General features: G+C 42.6%; 1 protein-coding gene across 2 annotated transcripts in view; it reads left to right on the top strand.

The window, feature by feature from the left end:
* The first annotated feature begins 4,542 nt into the window (after positions 1-4,542).
* The window catches only part of LOC126278584 (mucin-5AC-like), a 94,482-nt gene continuing 79,277 nt past the window's right edge, over positions 4,543-19,747 (top strand). The window contains exon 1 of one of the 2 annotated variants that reach the window (XM_049978795.1): positions 4,543-4,879. In XM_049978795.1, the coding sequence (XP_049834752.1) occupies positions 4,877-4,879 (3 nt within the window). In that variant the 5' untranslated portion in view covers positions 4,543-4,876. The remainder of the gene's footprint in view (positions 4,880-19,747) is intronic. The other variant, XM_049978796.1, reaches the window with a different exon arrangement.

A 19,747-nucleotide genomic window follows, 5' to 3' on the forward strand; every position in this document is an offset into this window, starting at 1 on the left:
ATAATAGTAGATTTCTCCTGGCCACTAATTCTCTATTTGCCATGCTAGTCTGCTTTTTATATCCCCCTTTCATCGTCCTTCATGGGATATTTTGCTTCCAAGGTAGCAGAGTTCTTTAATTTCGTCTACTTCGTGACCACCAATTTTGATGTTAAGTTTCTTTCTCTTCTCATACATGCTACATCTGATTACCTTTGTCCTTTGCGGTTTACTCTGATTCAGTCTTCTGTACTCATTAGACTGTTCATTCCATTCAATAGGCCATGTAATTCTTCTTTACTTTCACTAAGGATAGCAATGGCATCAGCGAATGATATCACTCACATCCTTGCATCCTAAATATTAATCCCATTCTTGAACTAGCTTTTGTTTCCGTCATTCCTTCTTCTACGAATAGACTGAACAGTAGCAGCGAAAGGCTGTATCCTTGTCTTACACCCTAAATGGTACGAACACTTCGTTCTTGAACTTCCAATCTTATTGTTCCCTCTTGTTCCTTGTACAGATTGTATACTACCCGTTTTTTCCAATAGCTTACTCCTGTTTTCTCAGAATTTCGAACATCCTGCATCATTCTACATTGTCGAATGCTTTTTCTTGGTCGAAGACTGCTATGACCCTGCCTAGATTTTTCTTCAGTTTTATTTTCAATATCAAGTGCAATGTCGGAACTGCCTCCCTGGTGTGTTTACCTTCCCTAAAACCAAACTGATCGTCATGTAATACAGCATCAATTTTCTTTTACATTATTTCCTATATTATTTTTGTCAAAAACTTGGATGCATAAGCTGTTAAACATATTGTGCGATAGTTTTTGCACTTTTTTGCCCTTGCTACCTTTGGAATTGCATGGATGATATTTTTCCGGAAGTCTGATGGAACGTCGACAGTCTTATAGATTCTACACAGCAGCTTGTATAGTCGTCTGATTGTCACTTTCCCCAATGATTTTAGAAATACCGATGGGATGTTATCGATCCCTTCTGCCTTATCGAGTCTCAAGTCTTCCAGAGCTCTATTAAATTCGGACTCTAATACTGAGTCTGTTATGTCATCCATATCGACTCCAATTTCTTTTTCTTTCAGGTCATCAGACAACTCCCTTCTGCGTTTAAGACTGGAATTTCAAATACGCTCTTACTGTTACTAACCTTGCTTCTAATTTTTCCCTAGATTGTTTTGATTTTTCAAATGCCGAGTAAGTCTTCGCGTCGATTATTTCTTTTTCGATTTCTTCACATGTGCTCTGGAGCTATTTAACCTCGGCTGTCCTGCACTTGCTGTTTATTTCATTCCTAAGCGGTTTATATTGCTGTATTTCTGTCGTTCCCTGGACATTTTTGTACTTCCTTTCCTTCGTTAATTTAAGTATTTCAACTATGAGCCAGGGTTTCCTCTCAGTTACCTTCCTTGTACCAAACTTTGTCTTTCCAACAACTGTGATTGCTCTCTTTAGAGATTTCGACTCTTCTTCAACTGATCTTCCTATTCTGTTGTTCCTTATCGCAGTATCTAAATCCTTAGCGAACTTCAGAAGCGTCTCGTTATTCCTCAGTACTTCAGTATACCACTTCCTTTCCCAATTCTCTTAAACTTCATTTAACTCTTCATCATTAGCAATTAGTGATCTAAGTCCGTATATTCCCCTGAGTACGCCTAACAATCCAATATCTGATTTCGGAATCTCTGTCTGACCATGACGTAAACCAGCTCGAACTTTCCCATGTATGTTGCTCTTTTCCAGGTATACCTCCTCCCATTATCATTCTTGAATAGAGTATTCGCTATTACCATCTGTAATTTATTTTAGAAATCAATTAGTCTTTCTCCTCTCTCGTTCCTACTACCAAAGTCATGTTATCCCGTAACGCTTTTTTCTGTTCAGCGTTCCAGTCCCCCATAACCATTAAATTTCGTCTCCCTTTAGACACTGAAATATCCGTTCAGTGTGCTCGTGAATTTTTTCTTTTCATCTGCTGCTTGCGACTTTGGCATCTACACCTAAACTACCGTTGACGGCTTTTGTTTGCCGTCGAATCTGATGGAACAGCCCTATCACTGAACTGTTCACAGTGGCTCACCTTTTGCCCTACTTTCCTATTCATAAAAAAACCCTTACTTCCGTTACACCATTTTCTGCTACTGTTGATATTACCTTGTATTCGTCTGTCGAGAAATCCTTTTTTTCCGTTTGACTTCACTGACCCTACTACGTCTAGACTGCGCCTTTGCATTTCCATTTTCAGATTTTCCAGCTTTCCTACTACTTTAAAAATTCTAATATTCTATGTCCGAGTAGTAGAATGTTATCCAGTAGTTGGTTATTCCATCTTATTCCCAGGGTCACCTTCCACTTGGTAGCTCTCCTCGGAGATCCGAATGAGGGCCTGATCCGGAATCTTTTGTCAATAGTAAGATCATCATGACAGTTTTTCAGTTGAAGGCCACACATGTCCTGTGGATACACATTGTGTCTTTAATGTAGCCGTATCCATTGCGTTCTGCATTCTCATGTCGTCGATCATTGCTGTTTCTTCTGCTGTGTAGGGGCCGTTTCCCACCCCGAGGGCAAGAGAGTGCCCTGAACCTCTGCCCTCTCCTCTGCCCTCTTTGACAAGGCCGCTGGCAGAAAGAGGTTGTCTTCTTATATTAGAAGTCTTCGGGAGCCATTGCTGATGATTTAGATTCAAAATATTAACAGTAAATGGATTCGGATCCGGGGCCAAAGATGTTTTGATTAGTATTCAAAGACACTAATCGTAGAATAGAGGTGACATAATGACTACAGTACTCGTAATAATTGACTTTGGAGTTGTGAGAAGTTTTACCATGTTTCGCGGTTCGAATAGTGGCTGGTGGCCTATATTTAGAATAATTAATAGTACAGCAGAGCAGATAATTAATCCGGGTCCGCGAACCAAAGTTACCAATTGAATTCGCACAGCACCTGATCATGAATATGTCTCACACCCTGCACATCACTATAGGATGGTCTAAGCCCGGCTTCCGATATCAGTGATTTCTACGAATGTCACTTTTCGATAACTGCGGTTTTTGGTTGGACTCACAGTTTAGGATTTCACAACTTGTATCCCTCCGGAACGTTAAAATCTGACTTCTGTGATTTATCAGAGTAGATGTTATACTGTGAAGAGTCGCAAGTAACACCAAACAGGTACAATAAAATATGTATGCTAACTGCTGTTTCCAGTAGGGTGAACTGTTAATGGATCGAATGTGATATGTTCTCGCCTGTACGCTATGAAAACCGAGTATTTCAACAGTGTGTCGTTGAAGTCATTATGCGATTTGAAAATTATTATAAATGACTGGGAAATACACAGAGAGTGAAAATTTGATTCTCTTGTTAAAGCCGTCCCATACACCTAAATTTTGTGCTCTGTAGTTATTGATAAAGACTCGATATGTGTTTCATGGACATCAATACGCAACTGAAAAGAGTGGGAAGCACAGAGCTTCTTATCTAAAGTTCTTGTCGTGAATAGTTTAAGTGGAATACTTGAAGATACACACAGAAGCTTAGCTATGACTTGAGAATAAAAAGAAATTAAACAGGCTGGTACGAAATATTATCTATTGAAGCGTATGCGTCATATTCAGATGTTCCTAACATGGTGATGGTATGTTAAAGTTGTGCCCATTTCTATTCTCCTGGGTACTTCGTATTCATTACTTAGTGATTGTGAATGACGGACGTGTAACACAGCAGAACTACATAAAATTTCACAAATGTTTTGGTTTATTCATAAGCGAATGGCAAACAATAAATAAAGATCAACATCAACCGGATGGCGGAATATAATTGGGGCACAGCAGAAGCAATCATTTCTCGTCCGACAACTGTAAGCAGTTTACGTCCTTGTATTAAAGCATGGGCTATGCAGCGTGGTTTGTTTGCTTTTATGTTTAGCAAACAATCAAATTAGCTTTTAATTCTAGATTACGAAACCCTCGTAAAATTTACGACTGCTGTTTGTACCCACTCGCGGTACCCGCCAATCTAGTATTGCCAGTACAGAGTGTAAAATAGGACATCTGGAACTTTTTCGTATTAGACATATCATTGGAAACCATATAATTGTAATTAACTAGTGCATAAACAATAAATTGTGACTTGATTTGAACGAAATTTGGAACAGTAAAAATTTAGATGGTTTACGAAGAAAGTAACATTTACCCCGTTTAGTCTTCTAGGGTTTAACAAAAAAATATTTCGTTCTCTGAGTTCAATATGACGCTGCATACAGCATGCTTACGTGAACATAATTTAATTGCAGTGCTGTATTCAGTTTGCAAACTTTCACTGATTTCGTGGAAATTTGTGCTGTGTCCATAAAATATTTAACATTTGCTACGAAGAATCAGTTATGTTGGAAAAGGACTTCCAACGATATAGCGTTTTTTACTTTTATTTCAGGGCCTTGGCAGAATCTACGGTAGACGTCTTCTACGCCAGATTTGGGTGTACACCTTTTATTGTTGTTATGATACAAACTGCTGTTACAGGGACAGAGAGCACTTGAGTGTCTCAGAAGAGACCAATGATACTATCCAGGGAAGTTTCCTTCACCAATCAGAGCGCCAGGGCTCAGGAAGGATATCCGCTCTGGACACAAGTCACTTCCGGGTGTTTACTTTTGCTGTCTTTGGGCAGGCAGTTGTCTTGTACCCTGGCCGTGGAAGCAAGGCGCTGTTTTGTTGTTGTCTAGCCAGTGTTCGTCACGGCGTGCTGTCGCAAGTTCCGGAGAGACAGTGCTGAGCGTGTTTCACATGCGGCCATTACGCTTCTGGAGTTGTTGACAGTGCATTAATAGACGCAAGAGGTAATCGACAAGGACTGCATTTCGTCAACACTATGGTGAGTATTGTCTCGATACGGAGAGTTTCCCCATTAACGGAATCCGACCGCTTTTAAATAATCAATTTGCACTGCTTTCTTATCCATTTAGTAGTTAAACATGTAATGAAAGTTTGTACTGTCGCGTTAAAGCGTCTTAATGACATTCTAGCATTAACATCGTTTTCATTTGGTGAGGTGTGCAGTTTTAAAACTTAACTCTTTTTTGGCGATTGTGAGAACGGGCCGGTTTTGTCAGCAAAAGTCTTAAACGTGAACTTAAACATTCAGGCGTTTAAGCTTATGTGGGTATGAATAATTGTGGTTTGGAACAGATACTGTAAATGTTTTTCCTTGGCTGGAGGACGTAAAAAATAAATTGTCCACGTGTGAATAGGTCTCGCGCACTGAGGGCTCTCTGCAAACTTAATTATGCGTATAAACAGTTTCATTCCGGGATCAATAATCTCGACCATTTTTGACTTATGTGGATACTGAAAGATCTTGGTCCCAGGGATCCCAAGATTTTGGAGAATGTTTTGATGTAGAGAACGACGAAATAATTTGTCGTATAATATAGAGATTAACAAAATACTCATTTCTCCCCCCCCCCCCCTCTCTTTACTTGTACTTTGAAACCTTGCTTCTTACCAAATTTCATGATACGATGTTAACGGAAAGTACCCTATAGACTTGGAGAAGTGTTTGCGAGTATCAAAGTGACACGAATGGCCGTATCTTTTGGCTGCATTGAGTCAGCTTACATTAATTACACCGTAAAGGGACTATAGACCTTGATATGTGGTTTAAATTTCAATTTCATCTACCCGTTCCTGAGGAAAGGGTTTTTGACAGACATAAACAGATGGTCAATAACTGATCCTTTGTGTTTAGATTTTACATACTGAGGTACGGAACTCTAATAAGTGACGCAGATCCCATAAATAAAAATCCCCAAGTATCTTTGTCTTTCAAAGCGGTTTAGAAGCGAAGAAAAGGGCAACAAAAACACGTGCTTTTCGTTAATGTTTTCTTTAAAAAAAATTCTCTGAAGATTGTTTAGGTTTGTAATTGAGATGCAGTGAAGTTAACGATAACTTTTTTCGTTGTGCTAGATGGTATTACCATCTACAATATTTTTCATGATGGTTGTGGTGACGGTCTGTTGCTCAGACGTCTGGGTTAGACTGGATTGTCATAGTGTGTGGGTGTGTTGGCAAAAGAAACGATGTGCCATGGGAATGTTTATGTATACTGCGAATTTCGTAGTTAAGTTTGCACCCCCATTGAAAATACCTGTTATCCTTCCATGGTTTGAATCTTTTTGCGTTTGAGTCTAGTGAAAAAGCCCATCCCATCGGGAGGGGAGGAAGGGGGCGGGCAGGTTACTACTAGTAGTAGTGTTGTATACAAATGTCGTTCTGATTTGATTAGTGATACCTTCGGCAAACAGAGATCCACTAGAAAAACAAGCAGCGGTGCGTAGGCCACAAGGATAGGCCTGAGGTCACCAGCTCAGCAAAGTAACTGCGTTTTCAATCGTGTTAAGTTGTAACTATTTACGTACAAACAATAACTGCATGTTCTATTGGAATCCACTATTACGCAGTCTTATCAGTTCCTAGGACTGAAACGACCAGAAGTCCTTAGGTGTACTAATTTGTTGTTTCTGCACTAGGTACAATAAAACGAAAATAATGCTAAAATCGTTATCGGTTGCTTGCGTGTTGTATGGAATGGAGGCGGTTAAGAAGGGACCGAATTCTATAAACAAGCCGTTATACAATTTATATCTAGCGTAGTAGATATTACATTACAGTGTATCGCGAAGTTGTGCGTTTCGTGTTAGTGCTAGTAATCAGTAAGACCTCATAGCAGCGGAAGTACTACTGCAAGTACCATCACTGTAGCAATCACCGAATATCTTCGACTTTATTTTTGGTCAGCCACACTGACAATTTGTCTGCCACCAGACGCGGTACCTATTTCGGCGCTGTTTTGCTGTCGAGATAGATGCAGAAACTTTTCAGAACTGCTTAGAAATACTGCTCTCAATCTTTCCTCCGCTACTTTCGGGTATGACGACTTGTTGAATAGACATTGTTTTGGACTAAAAGACTTGTTACAGCTGCCATCAAAGTTGAATAACTATTACTTCTTGTTTGTCCACTTCGCCGAACATGCATTTCTTCTTGTTTAATTATGTTGTATCAACAGGTTTTCCTCAATCATTGTGAAATTTGTATTTCAGATTTCAGTGGCAGCCTGAATTACTGGAATATAATTATTTTTGTTAATATTTTCTACTTTTCTTGACTCATTGGTTACCGTGGACGTAATTATAATTCCAGGTAGTCGAATAAAATAGCAGCATCCATATTCATCTTAAAACCTAGAATGAAACATACTCCTGTGATAACACGAAAAAGAATGTCCTGGGCAGACATATGGATGTAAACAACGGAACCAGATTTTTTACTTATCTGAAAGCTGCAAAGATATTTAATTCAAAACAACTTGACATATTCGCGGTTTTTTACTAGTTACTTTTAGACCATTGTCATATAATACTATGTCAACCAATGCAAAATGAATATCTTATATGAAATTTGGCTTAATGTTATTAAACATGGCATTTGTCTTGTCGTGCAGTATGACAGTGTTATTCAAGTTTATGATACATGCATCCCCACTCTGGCATACTTCCCATTGTAGATGCATCACACTATCTAGAAACATAAGTTTGTTCTCATACCCATCACCATGTATGTATCACGAGTGGGGAGGGGGTTTGGGGAGAAATCGTTCCTTCTGGGACAAAAATAAACCTTGCGCCTGCGCAGAAATGAAAAGTTTTTGCGTCCCCCAGGAACATACACCCCTAGAAATTTTGCCACTCCAAAAAAATTTTTTTAGCTATTACGTTCAGCCTACGCCCGTCAGCCATATGATACATATCGTTTACAGTGGTTGTCGAATTTCTGGATTTTTCGCGCAGGATAAGGAACCTCAACCTACAAATTGCAAGATGCAGGTATACCAACATCTTTGACCTCGCTGCGCTGGGGTATTAGGATTAACTCCTTATAGAAGAACGAACATGTGAAGATGTTTTCATTTAAAGGTCTTTGAAGCTGCCAGATAATTCGAAAAGCTGGTCCCCTCCATCTACATCTCTAACTCTGCCCAGGACGCATTCGCCTTTGTGCGCTATGATAGTATTTTCCATTCTAGCTCCCAACTTTTGCGCTACCATAATTTTGACATTAGCCTGCCATAGCTTAACTGATGTAGATTTTTGATACGGACTAAAACTGATCCAGCATAGGGCTTTTGCCTTTCGAACCACTTTGCTTAAATCGTTGCAACGAATAAGGGTTTCACAAAACAATAGGCCAACAAAAAACGTGTATTTTGCACGTAAAATCCGACTACAGCTAGATTTTGAAAGCTAGTTTGTATTTGTATCTTAAAAATGTATTTTTCATTCATTTCATTTAAGAACCAATTTTACGTGCTACATTTACATGTTAAACCATCGTATCTCGACAACGGATAAGGACTGTTGAACAAAAAGGTTTGACTTTGTAAATTCATCTACCTTCGTGCAAATTTTTAACCGATTCGTACAAGTGTTACGTATAGAAGTGCCGCGATTCAGAATCTTCCCAGGAAAACGTGTTTCCTGCATGTTTCTGCAAGTAAAATCTGAAAGATGCTCTTAGAAATGGTGCCATTAGCTGAGCGTTAATTTCAGCCCAAGTAAAGTCTCTTAAAGTAATCGGTTCCACAATCTGCCTGGGCGCCAACTCCGGTTTGTCGTTGAAACTTTGCTTCATATATTGTAACATATCTACAGTAAGAAGATTCGAATGGCTATAAAAATGGTCGCTGGTTCCGGCAAAACCAAAAGTTTTTATCCTATGTTGCTCGATCAAATAGGAACAGAGCTCCAGGATACCCCTCCAACCCAACCACGATTCTGCGTGCGGTCTTCACAGGCACTTTTCTTACAGCGCCTCCGCGCTGTAACAATATAAAAAAATTTAAATATACTCAACAGAAAAGTATTAACGCGATATACCTTAAAGCTAGGAAATGGTTAATTATCAGTCACTTGAGATGGAATTGTATTGTATACCTCCTGTCAAAATTAGTACTAAGGACACATGTCCTTAAATACACAGAATCAGCTATAACAAAAATCATAATCTTGGAGTATTGCATTGTCGTGGACAGATGTATGCGGATGAACTTAGTTCACTCCTTCCCCAAATTCTTCTAACCTTTCATTCCCTTTGGCTTTCATAACTGCAGTTCGGCTTCTGTAAAAGTTATACTAAACTCTTCCGTCCTTGTATTTTATCCCTACCACTTACAGATTTTCAAAGACTGTAGTCCAGTCAACATTGTCAAAAGCTTTTTGTAAATTACGAATTCTGTAAGCGTAGACTTGCCATAATGAAACGTTTTTCTCTGAGAAATACTGCCTCGCGTTTTTATATATATCTTTGGAAACCAAATGGATCTTCCTCGACGTTGACTTTTGTCAGTTTCTGGTCAAACGTTTGAGCAGAGAGAAAACAAGATTTCCTACAAATTACAAAACAGATTTCTGTTTGAATTTTCGCATTCAGACGAAGAATGTGAAAACGGCAGAGCGCATCTCGAATTGACCAGCGAGAGATCTGGATTTGAAGAACATTAAATTGGTTGAAAGTAAACAGGTTAATTTAGAAAAAAAAATATTCCAGGTAAAACTGGAATATATCATCACTTGCTCCTTCCTGAACAAAATTGGGAAATAAAAAAGAGAAAACCGGTAATTTATCTGACAAAATAGATTGGAAAACCATTTGAAATGCATAATTTGCTGCAGATATTTGAGCCTCATTCAAAGGCGCGTCATATGTTTCACAGTTTTATTTCTTTTCGACAAATCATTTCACAAAACATTTGATCGTTTTATAATTCCAGTTGCCTGTAAAAAAAATTAGTGTTTGATCCAGTGTTGGTGATCCAGTAACACAATTTACTAAGCTTTGGAAGACTTGTGATCAAATGAGGAAGGCATCAAAAACTTCGCTTTAAAATTTCTAAAATCATTGAGAAATTTGCAACCAAACGACTGTTTAAGATGATTAATAGTCTTTGAACATAGACGTACCACCACACTTTCCGTGTAATATCATCCACCAAATCTCGAAGATAGCGAGCACAGATAAATCTCTATCAGGAACCATCGCATAATCAACCAATCAGCCCACGCTTCCAATTTTTGGACTAGACTGCTATGCAGAAGAATGGAAAAGAAAATAGGGTTTGTTAGATGATGAGTTTGGCTTTCAGAAAGTAAAAGTTTAGACAGTTAGTTGCACTTGAAAATGCAGGTAACACTTGACAAACCTCAACATACTTCCGTAGGATTTGTCAACCTAGAGAAAGTGTTCGGCAATGAAAAATGGTGACACAAGCTCGAAATTCTATATGTAAAAGTACCAAGAAATGGAACAACAGTTACTCAGACATATATAAAATTATGGTGAGCACAGATGCACATTTTTTGTAGCAAAAAGCGTCATACGTAGTACTTCCTCAGTAAGAAATGACACTTCATATGCACGCTGTCCCCAACGAGTGCAAAGTTCGGACTAAGTAATTTAAAAATTTAAAAATTTATAAATTTCTTTTAAAATAAGATGACAATAGTGACAGAGTACAAGGAATTGTCACCGGTCCCTCCGTACGTTTCTAGGGAGGTGTGACCTGAGGTGTAAACATTCACCTGAGGCGGGAGTGCCCTGTGAGGGGATCCCCACAATGAAGGAGCGCGCCATCGGAGAAGCTGGCAATCATGGGGGATTCCTCTGCAATGGATTTCTCTTCTTCTCTCTCGACTTCTGCCCACAAACGGAAACTTGACTAGCCACCAGTGACAAAAGTACTATCGCCTGCCCCAAAGTTAATCGTAGTTTCTTGATCTGAGGACGGAAAGGATTTTTTCTCTGTCAACCCTTTCGTTATCCAGAAGGGCGTAGATGCCATAGCAGGATCGGTCAAGTCTTGTACCAGGATGTGTAACCGTACCTCGTTATTAGAAACTGAGAACGCCTTCCAGGCACAAAACTTGCTTGAGGCCACACTCCTGTACATGTTCCCTGTCCGGGTGGAGGCTCACCGCACTTTGAATTCGTCTCGTGGTGTGGTATATACTAGATCACTCGACGGATTGACTGACGAGGAGATTGTCTTTCCTCGCTGAGCACCGCGTGACGGCTGTCCATAGTCGTGAGTCAACAAAGGCCTTGTACCAACCTGGACACTTTCCTTGACCTTCGTGTTCAGCTGCCGTCGCGCATGAAAACGGGCTATGGGGTTATTTCTGTTCGCCCCTATGTCCCGACACCTACGCGCTGCTACCAGTGTCAGCGTTTTAATCACACTCGCCAGTCCTGTTCTAATACGGCTAAATGTCACTTGACGCAGGGATGCCCATGAGGGTGACTGTCCACCTCCGTCTCCTCGTTGTGTGAACTGTCAGGGTGACCATGCAGCGTCCTCCCACGACTGTCCCATCAACAAGGAAGAACGCTGTATACAGGAAATTCGGGTCAAAGAGAAAGTGTACATCTCGGCTGCTCGCAAGCTATTTGCTAGTAGGAAGCCCACGCTGCTAACAGCGCGGAAATACAGTACTGTCCTCGCCTCTCCTCGGACTACCAGGGAGGTGGCGACGCAGACATGCGATCTGACCTTCAGCACTACGGTCGTCCGTTCGGCCAGTGCTAAGATCGCCCGGTCGACGTCTCCTCTTCCTCCCGTCACCTCGCCGACACAAGCACCTTTATCAGCTTCTGCCAAGGCGAAGACCCAGAAGTCAGATGCACGGGCCTTCAAGAAGGAACCGTCCCGTGCAGACTTCCTACGTACCTCGAACTCCCAGCCATCGACCAATACTTCCACAAAACGACCGTCCAAGAAGGCTCATAGGAAGCACAGTTCTTCTCCGACACGGCGCATTTCTTCTCCTGCGCCACCGATTCCTAAGGTGGGGAAGGACAAGCACTTGCCTTCCAGTTATCGACCCATCTCGCTTACCAGCTCTCTCTCTGTAAGGTGATGGAGCGTATGGTTAACTCTCGTTTGGTTTGGCTGCTCGAATCTCGACGCCTACTTATCAATGTACAATGTGGATTTCGTAGACGGCGCTCTGCTGTTGACCATCTGGTTACCTTGTCGACCTTCATTATGAATAACTTCTTGCGGAAGCGCCCGACCGCGGCTGTGTTCTTTGATGTGGAGAAGGCTTACGACACTTGTTGGAGGACGGGCATTCTCCGCACGATGCATACATGGGGCCTTCGCGGTCGCCTGCCTCTCTTTATTCGTTCCTTTTTAATGGATCGACAGTTCAGGGTACGTGTGGGTTCTGTCCTGTCAGACACCTTTCGCCAGGAGAATGGGGTGCCACAGGGCTCCATTTTGAGCGTCGCTCTCTTCGCCATAGCGATCAATCCAATAATGGATTGCCTCCCAGATGATGTATCAGGCTCCCTTTTCGTGGACGATTTTGCCATCTATTGCAGCGCGCAGCGTACATGTTTCCTGGAGTGCTGTCTTCAGCGTTCTCTTAACCGTCTTTACTCCTGGAGTGTCGCCAATGGCTTCCGTTTTTCTGCCGAGAAGACGGTCTGTATTAACTTCTGGCGCTACAAAGAGTTTCTCCCACCGTCCTTAATACTCGGTGCCGTTGCTCTCCCATTCGTGGCGACAACAATTTTTAGGTCTTCCATTTGACAGGAAACTTAGCTGGTCTCCACATGTATCATATTTGGCTGCCCGTTCTACCCGTTCTCTAAATGTTCTCCGTGGTATGTCGTGGGGAGCGGATCGAACCGTCCTACTTCGCCTATATCGGTCGATCGTCCGCTCCAAGCTGGATTATGGGAGCTTCGCATACTTCTCTGCACGGCCGTCCATCTTACGCCGCCTCATCTCCATACAATATTGGGGTTTACGTCTTGCGATCTCAGCGTTTTATACTAGTCCCGTCGAGAGTCTTCATGCTGAAGCCGGTGAATTGCCACTCACCTACCGGCGCGATATACTGCCCTGTCGTTATGCCTGTCGGCTACTGTCAATGCCCGACCACCCATCGTATCGTTCCTTTTTTGACGACTCTCTCAACCGTCAATACGGGTTGTATGTCTCTGCCCTGCTATCCCCTGGAGTTCGCTTTCGTCACCTCCTTCAACACCTTGATTTTTCACTCCCTGCTACCTTTCGCGTGACAGTGAGCCAAACGCCACCTTGGCTCCAGGCTCAGGTTCGCGTTCACCTTGACCTCAGTTCGCTCCCAAAGGAGGTTATCCCCGTTTCAGTATGCCACTCCCGTTTTGTCGAACTTCGTTGGAAGTTCATTAATATGATCATCATTTATACAGATGGCTCTAAGACCAATGACGGTTCCTGGTGTTCTTTTATTGTCAGGGCATACAGTTTCAAATACCGGCCCCATGGCCATTGTTCGGTCTTCACAGCTGAGCTCTTTGCTGTGTACCAGGCTGTTCTTTACATCTGCCGCCACCGACATTCTGCTTATGTCATCTGCTCAGATTCCCTGAGCGCCATCCAGAGGCTCAGTGATCCGTATCCGATTCACCCTTTCGTGCACCGGGTCCAACGCTCTCTTGAGCAGCTGGTGGACGACGGGTCTCCAGTTAGCTTTATGTGGGTTCCTGGCTATGTCGGTATCCCTGGGAACGAAGCTGCAGATGCCGCGGCCAAGGCTGCGGTCCTCCAGCCTCGGACGCCTTCTTGTTGTGTCCCTTCATCAGATTGTAGCACGGTCATTTGTCGGCGCATTTTATCGCTGTGGCATGCCGATTGGGCTGCACTTACGGACAACAAGCTTCGGGCCTTGAAACCTCTTCCCGCTGCTTGGACGACCTCTTCACGCCCTTCTCGGCGGGAGGAAGTTGTTTTGGCCCGATTACGAATTGGACACGGCCGGTTCCGCCATCGCCATCTGCTGACGGCTGCGCCGGCTCCGTTTTGTCCATGTGGGTAATTGCTGACGGTACGCCACATTTTAACGTCCTGTCCGAATTTTAATACACTGAGCGTTGATCTTGGCCTGCCATGTACTCTGGATGCCATTTTAGCGGATGACCCAAGAACAGCTGCTCGCGTTCTTCGTTTTATCAACTTGACAAACTTCTCTAAGGACATTTTATTATGCTGTTTTATCCGCTGCCTGTCTTTTATAGTATTGTCCCTTTTAGTTGCCTTTTTAACTTTGGGCCTAGCGGTGCATTCCCAACGTCGTCTGGGCGCTAATGACGATTGTAGTTGTGCGCCCTAAAACCACAAAAAAATTCAATATATATTTCCCACAATGATTTTATGGGAGATGTGGCCACAGAATCCACCAATGCCGCACAGTTTTTGTGTCGTGTTGATAGTCGAACTGTCCTCTTTCCATTCAAAAATGGATCTGGTTCTGAAGAGTCTCTCTTGCTATCGTTGTATCGTTCGCTTTGTTAGAGCTTTCTTATGGAATCCCGTTGCGCATCTCCTAGGTGGTTTTTCCGGTATCCGTGCATATTCACGAGCTAGAGCACTGCTTGGTTGAATTTGGGGAATGGATCAGAGGTCATCGATCCTATCGGAATAGGGAATGACGGGGAAGGAGGTAGGCCATGCCCTGTCAAACAAATGATCCCGACATTTCCCTGAACTGATTTACGGAAAGCAAAGAAAATCCAAATCAGGATGGCCGAACGCGGGGTTGAAGAGTCGTCCTCCCGAAAGAGAGTCCAGTGTGCTACCCATGCACTTGCCAGAACACGTTCTTCCGCACTGTAGGTACTCCTCTCCGTCATCTGAAAAGAAAGAAGACATTTGTAGTATAAATATGAAATATGACCAAAAAATAGCGGGATGACAGGACTTCCGAACCTTACTGTATCTAATATTGTGGACTATGAATTTACGCTACGACCAAAAACAGTAAAATTTCCAGATCACACTTGCGCCCTCGTCTTGTAAGTGGTGAACGCTGCGGGGCCGTTTGAGATAGCTGATGGAATGAGTGGGGTTTTGTTCAGGCTAGAGTATATGGGGCAGTGTCTTCTTAAGCCTCCTAAATGTTATGGTCCGGTCGTCTGTGATCAGCTTAAGGCAGTACCTGTTGCAGCGAAACTTCTAAAAGTCTGTAAAGGAGCTTTATAAGCGACATCAGGAATTGATCGAAGTTCATTCGCATCTGAATTCTTACCTAGTGGGAGACCTAAATGTGAATAGTTTGGAGGCCGTAGAATAGAGGGCTAGGACAGTAGCATTCGTGTGGCTGTGATGGCAAGCCGCGGGCCTATGGTGCCGAATTTATTTCAAAATGGTAACTATTTTGGAATGAAGTCAACTATGAATTGAATTTTGCAGTATAGCGAGCTTTATTTTTTGCCTCCATTCATTCGTTCCCTCTTGGACAACAATTATGACGTATGTGCTCGTAAAGCTGTTAAAGTTAAGGTTGTGAAGCTCTTGAGGTATCCTTTGTCATCCTTTGTCATCCTTGGAATGACTTAAGTGTTTCGTGCAGGACAGTACATTCCAAGTGACTATCAATTCTGCAGCGTATATGGAAGCACATTGTAAAAATATTTTTTTTTGAACTCCGAAGTTTGAGTATAATTTAACACAGTTTATAAATAAAACATGTCAATAAGTCTGTTGAAATTCAGTGGGAATAGATTAACGTAGTACCAGCTTCAGTGCTGTACTCGTCTTCATGAACAAATCAGACAAAATTAATACGTTTTATAGTTAAAAACATTATGCAAAACACAGTATTTCGGAAGGATGACGTATGATCTCTAACCACGAGACTAGACTCTGGTGGAAAGCGGATGGTACATACGAGTTAAATTTTCCATTCTGATGTTAGTGGTTAGTTTAGACTAGCATGTTTGAAGATGGGCATAAAAGTGCTACTGGTAACATACCGTTAAACCAGTTAACCACAAATGCATAATACCATAAAGTGCACTTTTAATCTGAATATTATGGTACTCGGACACAACAACGTTAGTGCAACATCATCCTCAGTGTTCTATTTTAGAACCCTCCGTCTATATATCAATTAGGAGAGGATGTGACTAAGTGGGCCACCGTCAGGCGGCATCTGTATCGGAAGTTAGGAGGATCCTCACGTCTGAGTGTGTGACCATGGGTCAGCCAAGTGTGGCCAATACAGAATCTACAGAGGATGGTGGATTCCCTTCGTGAAGCATGCAGGGAAGACTGCCTCATTGTAGTGGTTTTCTTAATTGTTCTCAGTTTCTTAGGGGAGATCAGGGCAGACCAACCTGAGTTCCACGTTTCATACAACTGATGGCATATAAACGAACAAAAGTCTGGGACCCTCATTTCCAGAATCGGCATCTTGGTGGCCAGCTTGGCCAACTAGTCAGCTCGTTCATTTCCTGAAATCCCAACATGACCAGGGGTCCAAACGAAAACTAGTGGCCGCCCAGCTTGATGCTGGTCAGAGATAATATCCTAGATAGCTGTAACTAGTGAGTAAGGAGACTAGTACTCGTCTATAGCCTGAAGGCTGCTAATGGACACACTACACATTACAATAATGTCAGTGCAAGAATGAACACGGTTAAGGGCTAACTTAAGGGCCATCCTTTCAGCAGTGAAGACAATGCAGCCATTTGTTAGTGTATTTCACTGCACCATGCAAGTGTGTATGCAAAGCCTGTACATCCCTCTACTGTTGAACCATCGATAAATAACACTTCCAAAACGGATAATTCTGAAGGACAGGCGGTAAAAATCGCTGGATTAACGGAATCCTTAGGACCAAAGGAGAGAAATTGGACGTCAGGGCACAAGCCATGGGGCCAGATGCAATGCCTCCCTGCCCAGAGAAGACAGTGGAAGAAGTTGCAGCTCTGAACAGACACTGAAGTTGTCGAATGACCGTTCTCGTCTTATCACGGAATAGTCCTCCTGGAGCACCCTGCATAGACAAACGTTTAGCAGTTACACATGGCAATTATTCGGAAACTATAGTGGCAGAAGACGAAAAGAAGCGCATAAATCTCAATGTCGTTTTCTAGGTATAAAAGTTCCACATGGATTTCTCAAATTTTTTACTTCTTAAATACAATAAACTTGTCAGTCTACTGGCGGTCAATAATACCGGTTTTGTCGATGTGAACATTCCGGAACGTTGTTAATAGTGTTTGTATCTTCAATTAAGTATCCTAATCACAAAATGAAAAATCACATGGATTATCATCCGATTGTAAATGTCAGAAATGTCACTACATGTGAGAAGATAAATGTCATCAAAAATATTCACTAAATAATAATTTATTAAGCCTAGCATTAAGCTAGATATTTACTGCAGAATTCACCGCAGACAAAAACCCTTTCAACCAAGAATATTACTTGACACTAAGGTAATCTTTTAATTTCGATTTGCGTGAATAAAGATCGAACTAACGGTTAGAACTATGATACCATAGACGATGTTTGTGACAAGGCCGACAATCCTTTCGTCGTTGGAACGTGTGCCCCCACAAGATGCCATCAGCTACGAGTAGTTGGTGCTTACCTAAAATGTTTGGTCCCATTATGTAAAAGTGAGTTTACGGCTTTGAATAATCATTAGTACAGTCGTGCTCGTTGTATATACAGGGTGAAACGAAATTCGCGCACTTGGGCTTCGCAGCGCGACTCCTCACATGCCAGAGATAAAAATGTCTGTCAGGAATTTTCGTTCAGCGAGTACATCCGGTAGAAAAAGGACGTTAAAGAGTGGCAATCTGGCAACACTGTAACCGCATGTATAGTAACTACCCCGTTCACGTGATACCAGTTCTACTGTACAATTGGTGCAGTGGGCAGAGTTTTGGGTTAACACTCAAGACGTCGAGGGTTCGAATCCGGGTTGGAGTGCACTTTATTTACTAATTTCATTGTGAAGTTTCATGCTGTAATACAGAACGTTTCCTAGTTCACATGTGTCCTAAATTTACGACATTTTGTAACGCTGAACATTAGAAATACATGATCCACCCCTATTAGCTGATTGGTCATTGTGGTGGAATGTCACGCCAAGGGGTCCGGGTTCGATTCCCGGCTGGGGCAGGAGATTTTCTCTGCTCAGGGACTGGGTGTTGTGTTGCCATTATTTCATCCCCGTTTCCGACTTGCAAGTCACACAATGTGGCATTGAATCCAATTAGTATTTCCGCTGCCGAACGTCCTCGAATGGGGGGGGGGGGGGGGAGAGAAGAGAGAGAGAGACTCCTGGCCTGCAATGTCATACGCTCATTTCCATTTTCACAAATACGTGGTTAGACAGATAAGAAACACAGCTGAAACAAATGACCTGCCAGAGGATAGAATAGCTACAAAAGCATTATCAGTTTCGAGATGCTAAAGATGATAGCACAGTGCAATAACACATCTACTTGTTATTTGTACGACATGTAATATGAGCGCTCAGATGTCGTGCATTAGCGACCAGTGACAATAATAATGTCGATGTTAATGACCACATGACCTTCACAACGGAATACGTTGTCCTCAGAACAAGAGATGATCAAACCGATCTCCCTGCACGTCCAAAGACTGCGCAACGCGCCAGATCACACAGCACTGGACCCTTCGCAGCAAAGCTGCATCCACAGTAACAAGAGTAGCATGAACGCTCCCTACCAATTCTTCAACATTCTTAGGCGGAGTAGAGTACACGTGCTCGTTCAGATGTCCGCACAGGAAGAAATCACGGGATTTAGGTCAGGCGAAAGAGGTGGGCCATACAATTGTACGTCCACGTCAGATCCATTTACCTCGAAATGTTGTGTCCAAATACTGTCTCACATTAATTCCAGAGCGTGGAGGTGCACCATCATGTCGGAACCATATCCTCTGCCGAACATGTAGTGGAAAAACTTCCAGCACATCAGGCAGATAGTATGAGAGAAATGCATGATACTTTCGTGCAGTCAACCGGTCAGGCAATGTGAGGGGCCCAAACACCTGTCGCCCAGTATTCCGGCCCAGACGTTGATACCAAGCAAACTCGATAGCGACGATTGTGGGTGACGTGCGGGTTAACCTCACATAAATGGCGGGCATTGTGCATATTGACGACACCCTCATGAGTGACTGCTGCTTCATCCGACCATATTTGCAGTGTTCACGAAGTCATAGTTGTCTTCCTGTTGTTGGAGCGATTCACAGAATTGCATCCGCTGATAACGATCTGCAGAATGCGGGTGTTGCATGAAAGCATAATGATAGGGGTGTAGCTCATGGCAGTGCAGTACGTTAATGAGCATGCCTTGCGAGACACGCAGCTGTCTTGCTAAGCTACGTTTACTTCGCTGAGGTTGTTGGTGTAAGACGTCCAGAATAGTTTCCTCACTAGCTAGAGTATGGCGAGTCGGTGGAATACCTCTGTCACACAATTGTTGAAGAAAAGAACCTGACTCCCGAAGGTGTAGCTTTATCTCGATCGTGTCGACTAGGATATCTAGCTGCATATTCAAGAGTTGAAACACCAACCCGGTTATCAGATGCACCAAGGCACAAACATATCCACATATACGTCTGCCACACTGGTTTAGAGGTTTACAATGAGAAAATTCGATACGTGTACGCATGTACATTGGAATGTCACAGGAGCATTACTCCACTGGCATCTACTCCGTCTGGCGGACAGTGCATGCCGTATAAACACGTCGTCAGTCCTGCACACTGTTGCACCTAACACGCATAACCCCTCTGACAGATATTGTTCTGCATGATTCCCCCGACACCGCTAATTGTGAAATGTTCAGTTTTGAATTACACTGTTTCCCT

The sequence above is a fragment of the Schistocerca gregaria genome, chromosome 6 (assembly GCF_023897955.1).
Source record: "Schistocerca gregaria isolate iqSchGreg1 chromosome 6, iqSchGreg1.2, whole genome shotgun sequence".
Taxonomy (NCBI): domain Eukaryota; kingdom Metazoa; phylum Arthropoda; class Insecta; order Orthoptera; family Acrididae; genus Schistocerca; species Schistocerca gregaria.